The 12016-nt window shown below is 39.4% G+C and overlaps 1 protein-coding gene across 2 annotated transcripts; it reads left to right on the forward strand.

Moving 5' to 3' along the window:
• The first annotated feature begins 2521 nt into the window (after positions 1-2521).
• On the forward strand, positions 2522-11390 carry LOC129743820 (tetratricopeptide repeat protein 14 homolog). Of its 2 annotated transcripts, XM_055736020.1 has the most exons (11): positions 2522-2707; positions 6157-6506; positions 6577-6653; positions 6900-7022; positions 7089-7303; positions 7569-7781; positions 7951-8354; positions 8450-8674; positions 9420-9861; positions 9968-10351; positions 10472-11390. In XM_055736020.1, the coding sequence occupies exons 2-11, from the start codon at positions 6203-6205 to the stop codon at positions 11214-11216; spliced, it is 3132 nt and encodes a 1043-aa protein (XP_055591995.1). In that variant the 5' UTR covers positions 2522-2707; positions 6157-6202; the 3' UTR covers positions 11217-11390. The 2 variants fall into 2 exon arrangements, with proteins under 2 accessions (XP_055591995.1, XP_055591994.1); XM_055736019.1 differs by having other exon boundaries at positions 9968-11390.
• Positions 11391-12016: the final 626 nt, after the last annotated feature.

The following is a 12016-nucleotide window of genomic DNA, read 5'->3' on the forward strand; positions in this document are numbered from 1 at the left end:
GAAAAAGTCCAAGATGAACGAAACAATTTCCGAAAATTTCATCTTACCATCAGACGAAAAGCTGGGCAAACTGTTCGACGATGGATCAGATGCAGTTTCTCTGGGAATTGTTACATCCTTGTTAGTTACTGATGGTCCTGAATTCTGAAGGGAAGTCTGGGGTTTTGACTTCCTCGAAAGTGGGGGGAAGTCCTTCGGGGAGGGATTTAAACCCGGAGGTTTCTGAATAGGAGGGGTAGAATTACTATTCCCACTTTGAGGATTTTTAGTTTTATTAACTTTGCTGGCAGCTAATCTGGGTTGTGTGTTAGTTGTGCGTTTCCTTTTTGGAGCCTGTGAAACATTTTTTTTAACAAATGGCCCAGCTGATGTTCCTTCGCATGGATCCTCCCCTTCGGATTCATAGTCGCTTAGAAGGCCAAACTGGTTCTCTGAGACGATTGGCAAAGACTTCATCAGCATGTCTCTATATGATTTTTTAGAGCGAGTTTTCAAAGAAGTCTTGATTTTTTCCCGGCGCGATATGTACTTCGGACACGCCGAGAGAGCATGAGATTCCTCGCCTGTGCAATACAAACACTTGCTTACTGCTTGTATTTCACACGAAGCTTCCGCATGCTTCTCCCCGCACTTAGAGCAGCGTGCCTGATTGCAACAGTAAGCGGCCGTATGATCCAACTGCTTGCAATTCTGGCAGAACATGACCGAAGGCACATAAAGTCTCACAGGTAGACGAACCTTCCCGATCGCAACGTAATCAGGAAGTGCAGTGCCGGAAAAGGTAACGCGATAGGAGTTCGACAGGGAAAATGTTCGTTCTTCCCCCTCGCCTGATGCTGATTTCAACTGACGCGCGTCCAGCACCTTGACCGTGGGAAGACCAGGGTCTTTGAATCGGCCAACCCCGGAGTTCACAAGATCATCGACGGTCAAACCCTCTTCGGTTACCACTCCGTCGATTTCCACGTCACGAGCGGGAACGTATACGCGGTATTCGATCGTAAACTTCGGGTCACAAGCAATGGCATTTGCTTCCTTCAGGCTACCAACAACAATGCGCATCTTGTGCGGTCTCATCGGCTGGTAGCTGATTACGGAAGGGTAAGATCTGTCGAGGTCTCGGGCGATGGAAATCACATTAGGTGATTTCCCGTTCATTTTGGACCGGATATAAACTACCCAGGGCCCCGTCGATTCAGGTTGGTAAACCCGACGGCGAGGGGGCGGTTTAGGCAGCTCGTTAACTTCTTGAGGGGCTGGTGATGGTGGGGAGTTGCCAAACACAAAGGGAACTTGAGGGTAAGGGGTCTGTGGGAGGGGGGAAGGAGTATCTTCCGTGTCCGAGAGGTACATCGGTTGAATGATGATATTTTGGGAAGACTGTTGTTCCAAAAGATATTCTTCGGAGAGATCGTCCTCTCTAAAAGGAGGATGCATGCCTTCCTCGTCGCCGTCATCCGTTAGTCGGTTGCTTTCCGACATAACGGGCAAGAGTGGAGAGTCAAAACCTTTATAAAAAAAAACTCAAACAAAATTTTGTTTGAGAAAAAAGAATAAAAAAAACTAATATAAAATATAGTAGGAACAAAAGAAAAGGAAAATATAAATAAAAGATATAAATAAAACCAAAAAGAAAAAAAAACTTTTTTGGAAAAAAGTATAAAAACCAAAAAAAAATATTTCGAGCCACCCTAGTTGGTCGAACCACTCTAACACAACTGGTTTCGAACGAACAACGTGGTTTCCTATCGGTCTATTATGACGATTGACCTTGCTGGCTGGCAATCGTATACAACAGCGGGGCCTTTTGTTTTCGGCTGATGATGGTCTTCTGCGATGCCGCGCACAAAACTTTATCACTTTCGGGTATATCTGATAACAGAGTGCCCTAACGGAACACACATCCGGATGATCAGGGCAAAATTCTTCACACACTATGCTATTTACGGAACACTAGCAGGAGCAACGAAACACTACCGCTTGTGGCGAGTGATGTGGAACGAGTGATTCGATAATTTTGATTTAGAGAAAAAACTTTGAGGCCTGTTTTCTCGAAATCATCATTTCGGCACTTGCACCCCTCTGATCCTAAGCGCCTCAATTATAATATAATTTATAAATTTTATTTTGATGCGGCCCGCCGAAAGAATTTAAAATTAAAAGTGGCCCGTTGCTTCAAAAGGTTGCTCACCCCTGTCCTATGACATATTCGATCGCGAATCGCGATTTTGTTTTTGATATTAAAAAGTGTCTTGTCCTGTTCAATGATTTGATCATACAAAACCTCATTGAATATGTTTAAAACATTGCTATTGAACATACATAAAGTGCTGTAGATACAATAATAAATAATTTGTTAAAAATAGAAAATTTGCTGGTCTGATTTAATATAGAAGTATAAAACCATGGTTGCAAACTTTCATTTTGGTCAAAAATTATTCAGCTTATGATTCGATTTAATTTTCTGTGTAGGTAGCAGAGTTCATCATGAACGCGCAGTTTGCTTTTGCAAAACGAGAACGATGAATTTTGTCAGCATTTGGTGGTCAGCCGCCATGTGAGATAGAAGTGTACGGGGTGTCTGTGAAAATAATTTTGAAAAGCGAAGCTAAATATCAAGTTGGTTTCAAATAAGGAGATTTTCAGGTTACCACGTTTTCTGGATACAATTAGCGTGCTTTGCTGCAGTCGTAGCTGTAATCTTTAGGTAAGTGACTTTTGGTGCAAGTTTTTTATGGCATGAAATGTGTTCTCTACGTAACAATTTCGCTGCGGCAAATAGAGTTGGAAGAAAAATGTCTCATCGCGGTCGGCCATCTTTAGATGGGATAATATGAGAATAAAAAATTCTGATGGAAATTGAAAATATGATTATGATTGAAGATTTTAGTATATTTTAGCATATTCGAATAATGTTTTGAAAGAAATTCGGCGCTTAATACATTTTGGCTAGTTACTGCAGCTGATGGGTACAAACTACCGGCAAGGAAATTCGGTCGATCGATGGATTTTTTTTTTATACTATCGGTTTACTGTTTGCGCCAGGGCTTGAGGCGATCCCTTTTTTCATCAGCAGTCAACACGCTGGCTCAGTCAATTGCATGCATTCCTTTTTGTGCGGTCCTTCGCAAGCCATTCGTTTCAAACCCAACTGAGAGCATTCGTGTCGCATTCGTTCTTCCATTTCTCTAAGAAATCCTCTCTCGTTCAATTCGTCCTGCTTTGCTCAAACTCCATTCATGCTTCTACCGTCCACGGTCATTTTGCAGTCAAACGACTGCGAAAAAAACATTCACCTCGGCAGTCAAACCGCAGTCACTGAGTAGGTAGAAGTGAATATGCTTATTCGGTGCAGCAGTTCTGTGTGGAGTGCGAGTGACTTCTACATCATTTAATAAAAATTAAAAAAATTGTCATTTTAATTTCAAGTTTTTTTTTACTTTTTATAGGGGAGAGTGGGGTAACGTGGGCCATGTTTTAATATTTCAGGTGTGTGTGTGTGTTGTGATAAAAATTTCAATCCAACTGTCATCGTCGTTGCTTCGCGTAAGCATATTTTTCTATATGTTGTTGACTTAAATACGCATCATATGCTTCTTTTTTTATCAAGCTAAAAAAAGCACTCGCAATTTGCATCGATCAGGAACCTTAAATTCATAAAAAAAATATGCTCATACGCTTATGATCTTAGTTTTGTCATTTTTTTCACGTGGAAAAGGAATTTTTGATGAAACATCAATAAGAAGTCACATAAACGCAACCAATTTGCAAATCATAGCTTGTGGGCAGTGGTGGGCCACATTTTGTAGGGTATCTTAGACCACCTATATTTTTATGTTTATATACATATTTAGAACTTAATTTACGATTTCCCTTTCTGTAGAGTATTCTTATGCCAAATGAAGAGTTATAAAAAAAAATTGTCCATCATATGTAAGGAATGTTGCCAAAACGTTCACCTGCTAGGTTTTTAAATTTTTTCGATCTTAAGCAACTCTCTTTTTTATTTCATAATCTGAAATTGCTTGAAAATAACGAAATGAATTATGAAAGCACAGTTTTGGGTCAACTGATAAACTTTGCATGTTATTTGGACAATTTGGATTTAGTGGCCCACAATTCCCCATCGTTTTTCAAAATAGCTCTTTTAACCTTTAAAAAAATAAAAAATAAATGATACTTTGAAAATGTGATAAAATGAACGTTTTTTTTATTTTCATTTTATCTTTTATAATAAAAAAGTTATGGAACAAAAAAATAGTGACCCATGATTCCCCACTCCCCCATATTTAAAAGGTTTCATTATTTTTCAGTGTAAAATATTCTATTCTTTAAAAACCAATTCTCCACAACGCGTCCGAAGACATGATTTTGTTGCAATACATTATGTAAATCATAGTGAATTATTTTTGGATTTATATTTGATGGAATTGCTGTTTTGAGTCTTTGGCAATGGTTATTAGACCGCAATTTTTAAATTTTTACACCTCCCTTAACTTTTTTTGGTTGTTTTTTCTACCAGAAATAGCAATAAATTTTTTTGAAGCGATCCATCCAGTCCTGATTAAGCGCAACGAGTTTTAATTTTGTATGGAAATTTATATGGAAAAACAAAAAAAAAATATTAAAAAATCTCCAAGAGATGTACTGCAAGTTTCTAAAAATATAACTTTGGATGAAAAATATTCCTTGATTCTTGCAGTAACATTCATGTGAACAAAGCACAAATGTAACTTGTACCCCAGTAAAGATATAGAATGTTATACAATTGTTTCAAAATAATTTAATTTAATGTTAGCCTTTTTGACTGCTTAATTGAAAGCTGTGTAACCGTAGGATGAGAATAAAAATTCTCAAAAAATTGCTTTGCAAAAGCCAGAATTTTGGTTGATTTTTATAATCTTTTCAAGAACATTTCATGAAATTATAAAAAGTTCTAGCAAGCAAAGTCTGCCCTTTTTAAATACTTTTCAATAGATTCAGTTTTTTTTTATTTTGAAATGTTTATAACTTTTTTCATGAAATGCTTAGCTGTTTGTCATGTTAGCAAAAAATTAAGCTTAAGAATAGTCAAAACCAAAATTCAAAGACCGAGTTTATTTCGAGCATTTGAATTTTCTGGACGATTTAATGTGCATTTTTTTTTCATACAAATTTCCATACAAAATTGAAACGCGTTGCGCTAATTCAGGAATCCACCAAATTATCTCAAATTTTGCACTGATGCTTGGTGGCCAAAAAGGCATATGGGAGCAAAAAGTTGTTTTTGCAGCGGTCTAGTGGTTATATTTTAACTTCACTTCCAGAAATGTATCATCAAGACATAATGCTTTAAAAGTTTTGAATGTCTAATTACTAAGAAATGAGCTATCAGCATCTCATTTCTAAAAGAACTAAGCATTAGTTTATGCATTGAATAATCATGTTTAAAATAATTAAATTGCTTGTTCTAGAGTGGCTTAAATTACTTCAGCATTTTTTTCCAAATGTGATACAAACTTTCCACCCAACCCAACCAACACATTCCATACGCTTAACCTAGTTGGTTGGTAGGGGCTAGCAGTAGCAGCACGAGCCACACGACGAATGTTACGACCGGAGAGAAAAATTGAGAGCGAAAAATGTCCTCAACTTTGGCAGAATCGCAGTCCCGCTTCCATTCGTTCAAACTCTCTGTTTGCAACCTTCGGTATGAATGAGGAGCGGTAGAATGAAGGACTAAAAAAATCATCTCTCGCAAAGCTGCAGCAGCGAATACCATACAAGCAGTCAAGAAACGGCAGAATGACTGCGACCGTTTCGCATTCAACTGAATGCTTATGACTGTGGAAGTCAATCGGCGCACATTCGTTCGTTCACGCAGTCACAGTCAGAATGCGATCCCTTACCAAGCCCTGGTTTGCGCCCAAGTTCCTTAGCTACAGGACGACCTTGTAAGTGTGTGTGTGTGTGTTAGTATGATTGGTTTGATTAGGTTTTAATATTTCAGTAAGTATTAACATTCACGGAAGTATTTTTTAATCACTCAGTCAACGTGCTTGTCAATCGGGATTTCAAATTGTCACCTAGAAATACAATTAAAATATCGTTTTTTAAATTCTGTCTGGAAATTACGTGGTTACGACATTTGTGTCTCTTCCTTTCTATCCACTGTAGATACAAAGAATTGTAAGAGCACTCGCTAAAATCCACCGTTTCCGAAATGTCGTCGCCGTTACTGGATCCCAGTTTGGTGGAGAAGGCTATTGGATTCCACGGATTGCCCCTGCAAAAAATTTGGGATGGCGAGCGTGGTGAAATGGATCTAACACAGCTCGGTATCATCAATCCGAATTTTGTCGTCTATCAGTCCAGGCAGAAAACATTTACCTTTCATGATCGCGCGAAGCGCTTCAAGTTGCACCAATTTTTGTCGAAAAAAGCCGACCAGTTGTATGATAAAACACTGGTTGTGCCCGTAACTAAAGATCGGGTAACAAGAACACGGCCAGGAGAGTATCAACAGTGTAAGTTAATTTATTTTATTTTCTAGGTGTCTAAATTTAAATCTAGAATTAAATGTGTTTTTTGTTCCAGATGATCAATTCATGATACCGCCAATAGACGCGATGATGGAAATTGACACGACAGAAAAAATAAATCACTTTCTAGAGGTATCCAATGTTCAAAAACTCATTCAGATTGCTTGCTGTAAAAATATGCGTTTCTTAAAATGAAAATTTTTTGTTTATGTTTTTACAACGTTTTTGTCGGAATAGTTCACAAAATAACATGAACGCTTGCATTATTAGAAAATGTATTTATTCAGGGGCAGATGATAATATTTGCAGCAAGCACTTGTAGTAGAAGCAACGAGTAGAGCTACGTTTACTAATTTATCTTTAAATTGCACTCCAAAGACAGTCAGACCAGGAGACGTTGTCTACGGTTTAGTATTAAACAAGGCACCGCAAGGAATCATTTTTAAGGTTCTTTTTTCCATGGGAAACACCTGCTGTTTCGTGAATACCGGTCAAATCAAGGTGATTTATGTCAACGATTTTACTTAATAAATAGATTGAGTTTTAACCGTTATGAATTGATTGTAGGCTTACGTTGGCTCCAACTATTTAGCTCAAGCTTTTGATCGTGCCGGTGCACCCCGCAATTTTGCTGCCAACGATTTGGTTTGCTGTGAAGTTAGCGACGCCAAACCCGACGCCAGGAAGCTTGTCTGTACGATGCAACGTACGGCCATCAGTCGCGCCCCAGATTCGATCAAATACGGTCTGATTAGCCCAGAAGATTTGCCAGTGCCGTACACGTAAGTAAATTTTTGTTCGAACGGGAAATATATTTTCTCGTGACGAAAAACTACTTTCAATAAAAAAAACCGTTGCCCTGTTTGAGTGTTTTGTCTGAAAAACTAAAGAAGACCACGTCCAAAAAATGGCCGATCCCGCGATTTCAACTGAAAGAGACATTTGCCAACTTTAAATTTGACAGTGGAGTTTGATCTTTTCCATTTTGTTTTTTTGTGAGATGTATTTATCATTATTATTTTTAAATTTCTCTTATTGTGTGTCTAGCCTAGCAGCAGTCAAGGAGCCGAAATCATACGAACACTATCTTAAAAAGTCGGTTTCATTCAACGATCCTCGTGGTTTGGAGAGTTTGATGAAAGAACTTGGTCTCAGCAGTACCGAATTCTACACCAATATGTCCAGTCTGAAAGGGAAATTCCCGACACAGGAGTACGCAGGGGAACTGCGCAATGCTCAAGCAAGTAAATGGGCCTTCCGGTAAGTGTATAATAAGTTGGTTAATAATCGGGGTTTTCTCTAAAGGTAAATGGTGATAAAATGTTACTGACCACCCTATAGCTAATTCTGATCTGATTTTTTTATATCAGCCTTAAAGAAATTATGTAACTATCTCAAATCATTAAAAAAACATTCTTTTTTGCGCTAGCTCTGTTGCTGAAGGTATCGAACACTTCAAAGAAGGTCGGCATGCGGAGGCATTCCAATGTCTCAACAAAGCTCTTAGCATCGATGCGCGTAACGTCGAAGGATTGGTTGCTCGTGGGGCCTTGTACGCTAACAGTGGTTCTTTCAAGAAGGCAGTGGACGATTTCGAAACGGCGCTAAAAATCAACGCAACACATGCTAACGCACGGAAATATTTAGGAGAAACACTTGTGGCTCTCGGGCGTAGCTATGAGGAGGAAACGCGCTTCGAGGATGCACGAAAGGCGTACACCGATTGTCTCAATATCATTCCACATCATGAGGAAGCTCAGAACTCTTTGGATGCCCTTAAAACGAAAGCATTTCCCAAGCAAATAGTGGCTCCAAACGAGCTCGAACTCCCAGGTTGGTATTATACTGTCTACAAAGGCAGCTCTCAAATTGATGAAAAAAAATTTAGGCAAGTTAAATAACCCTTCCATTGTTTCCCTAACCTCCAGCTCTCAATATTCCGAAATCAAGTAACCACAAACAGGAACCCGATACGTCTAAACGCGATGGTTCCGAGTCGCGAAAGGACAAAAAAAGCAGTAAAAAACACGAGAAAAAGCGCAAACACAAGAAGCGTCAGAGCAGTTCCAGTGAGTCCAGCTCGAATAGTTCCGATTCAAGTGATTCGAGCAGCGATTCGGACAGCAGCAGCAGCTCCTCGTCGTCCAGCTCAGGTACGTTTCACCGGGATCCGGTTGATTGGCCAAAAAACGGTGCTCCACCTCCTGGCATTTTAAATTTAATATGCACTTTTCAGCAAAATGAGTTATGTTGTTGTGTTCCATTGATTGAGAGAGTTTGAGGATTTTGTGGAAGACTTAAAGGGATCAAGTCTTTATTCATGGGCACATTTGCAGTCATGAAACAAACCGTTTACCATTCTATTCCCCCGATCGCTTTTCGATGACAACTTACTAAGATTTGGTTTCTCGCTTCATCACTGTCCGTATGTTTTAGGTTTGAAAAATTGCTTTCAAATGAAGGATGATTATGTTTTGTTGAAACTAAAAATGATTGAAAAACGACTACTTATTTTTATATGAAACGCTACGAATTATATAGCGCATAGCTAACAGCGGATTAAGAACTGGAAATAAGGATTTTGATGATTTCGTACCATGCGATCCGGTCTAATGTTGGCGCACCAACGAATGTTAAGGAAAATAGATGATCGAATTTAGAAACGCAAATATTGCACCCGGCAGCGAAAAACTGCTGATGTGGATTATGCGAAAAAAGTAGAGACGAACATCCATGAAGGTGGTTACAGCTGCAAATGCAAGCATATTTGAACATTGTACTAAATAAATTTTATTTGTCGAATTTAAAATTTCAAACAATTTACTTTGTTTGACATTAAACTTTGAAGGAGTCAGAACAATATACTCACTAAGATGAATCATTCTCCCCCGTTCACAGATTCGTCACGATCGTCGGCTCCTAAGAAGCGCAACAAACGGAGCAAGAGCGTTAAGAAACAGAAATCCTTGTCCCCGCTCAGCAAACGTATGTCGGCCGCAATGGGCAACGACATCCGAGGAGGCAATGGGCCATTTTCGTTCGGGAATCAACAAACGTCCGGTGCAGCAGATGACTATGAGCAGAAGGTTCGTAAATTCCTCGATATGCCCCGCGATGAGGACGATTATGAGGACAAAGTTCGTCGCTTTGTAGCCGAAGCGACCAAATACCAGAAGGAGCGAAAGGCTCAGGAAGAAAAAACTAAGAAGGAGAAAAAGAAAAAAGAAAAAAAGGCTAAGAAAGAGAGTAAGAAGAAGCGCAAATCAGAAGACAAGAAAAAATCCAAGAAGAAGGATAAAGAAGATGTGCTGAACAACGATAAGCTTAAAGAAGCTTTAAAGTAAGTATACCTACAACAAGTTTGAATATTTTCATCCATCTTCTGAACTTGCAAATGATGAAAGTTTTTTCTTTCGAAAATATTAACTTTTCCTTTTTTTTTCAAGGATTTTCGAGAAATTCCCCGTTTTGGACGAGTTAGGCTCGAAGCTGTCGCAGTACTACACCAAGAAGGACAATCCTGTAGCCGGTCCCAGTGGAATGGCAACGGTGCTCTCCTCATTACTCACTAAAGGTAGTTCCAAAAGAGAGTTGGCTAAGATAGAAAAAAATAATGAAGAACTAAAAGCCAAACCTCAGGAAGCTCCAAAGGCGAAAGATGGCAAATGGCGCATGATGTTCAACAAAGACGAACGAACTAAAGAGCCCCCACCAACAAAACCCTTCGTTCCGAAACAATATGCTTTTGCCAATGATTCTGAAGAAGAAAGTGCATCATTTCCGGTACAACAAACTCAACCACAGCAGCTGCAGCAAAAAACTAATCGCAGGTACGATGAGGATAAAGTTAGAAAACGGCCTCATAGCCCAGAAAAGTCAAAACCGACGGTATCGCAAATGGCTCCCGTCAAATCAGGTCCGGTTGTTTTGGATAAATTTGGAAATTTCAGGTTAGCAAACGCGGATGATGCCAGCAAACCACCGGAACCGGCAGGACCACCCCAGCGATCGCGGAGTCGTTCTAGGGGCCGTAGAGATGAAAGCTCCAGCCAATCACGTTCGCCGAGTACACGTAGACGATCTCGGTCAGGAAGCTTCCGGCGTCGATTCAGTCGATCAGGATCACGTTCGTTCAGTAGATCCCGTTCCCGATCGTACTCCAGAAGTCGATCTCGTTCTCGTAGTCCTGAGCGAAGGCGCTTTGTGGAGCGTAGATTCTTTCGCGGTCGTGGTTATTACCATAATAATCGACCATACGGAAGATTTATGCATCGCGGAGGGTTCATGAATCGACGTGGCGGTTTCCGAGATTACCATAACTATAGGGATGGTTATGATCACCGTGGAGGATATCGTCCTCCTTTCCGTCATCGGTTCCAAAGAAGATTCCAAAGGTCATTCAGCAGAAGCAACAGCAAATCCCCGGATCGAATGGACAGCCCCAACAATCGCGATAGGTCCAAGTCAAAAGAGCGCGATTCTTACAGAGACAGAAAAAATGATAAAAATAAAGATGGATCTGTGGAGGTAGAATCCTCCAATGTCGTTTATATAACGGATGATGTAGAAGGGCGTTGGGCTGAAGACAAGCCTAGCAAGGATCCACCTCCTCCAGGGGCCGAAGACTCTTCTAACGATGATATAGATAGTATGCTGGATAAGGCTCGGAAGGATAAAAAAGAAGGACTAGCTTAGAGGTTTGATGACCAGTGTTTTATTTTCATCATATAACTTTCCCCTTTTCAGCGGTAAGAGTGTTTAAAGTAACTCCAGACGGTAAAAAATTTCTAGCATAACAAACAATAATTATGCTGCATATTTCCAAGTTATAAACTACTACATCTGCAAATAAAACCTATGAACGATTAACAGTGCTGTTGAATCCTTCGAAAGCCTAATGGTAAAACAGTTGGCATTTTTTTTCAATTGAATTGCCTCGTTTTCACAAAATTTATAATAGGCGATGGAAGCGGTGCTGAATTTGGGTGATGGTTTTCCACTAGTGCAAGTGGGATGCAGCTAAAGTTTCACCCAACTTTTGACAGATCATACGGGTTTTTCTTAAGGAGAGAATGAATAACTTTTCGCTTCCATCGCCCATTGATGCGTGCATGAATGAAATGTTGCACACATTATAACAGTCGAAAAATCGACCTATGGTGAAAAGAAAAGCATATTGTTCGCCAGATTTGACAGCTCATTTGAAAACTCCAGCAGAGCCTTCAACTGTTATACAGACATGAAAAGTCTACATCCAGGGGCTTTTTCTATTGATGAGTGCAATAATTGCACTTAAATTATGATGTTAAAATCATTGAATATAGTGTTTTAAAACTCCTATGAGTAAAAAAAACAAGTTCATATCATTTTAAAAAAAACTCTGATATTTTAAAATTCAAAATTATCTTTAAAAGCGTGTATATTATGTATAAAAAGATGAACGCATCAATACGTATACATGAATAATGAGTTTTGTGAAAACGCGGCCTAAGGAT

The sequence above is a fragment of the Uranotaenia lowii genome, chromosome 2, assembly GCF_029784155.1.
Source record: "Uranotaenia lowii strain MFRU-FL chromosome 2, ASM2978415v1, whole genome shotgun sequence".
Lineage (NCBI taxonomy): Eukaryota > Metazoa > Arthropoda > Insecta > Diptera > Culicidae > Uranotaenia > Uranotaenia lowii.

What these genes read in the sequence shown, in the direction of transcription:
- LOC129743820 (XM_055736019.1), top strand. Translation starts at nt 6,203, where the DNA reads ATGTCGTCGCCGTTACTGGATCCCAGTTTGGTGGAGAAGGCTATTGGA. An exon ending in GCCAGGAGAGTATCAACAGT is followed by an intron (nt 6,507 to 6,576) that starts GTAAGTTAATTT and finishes TTTTTGTTCCAG; the next exon opens with ATGATCAATTCATGATACCG. An exon ending in CTCCTCGTCGTCCAGCTCAG is followed by an intron (nt 8,675 to 9,419) that starts GTACGTTTCACC and finishes CCCCGTTCACAG; the next exon opens with ATTCGTCACGATCGTCGGCT.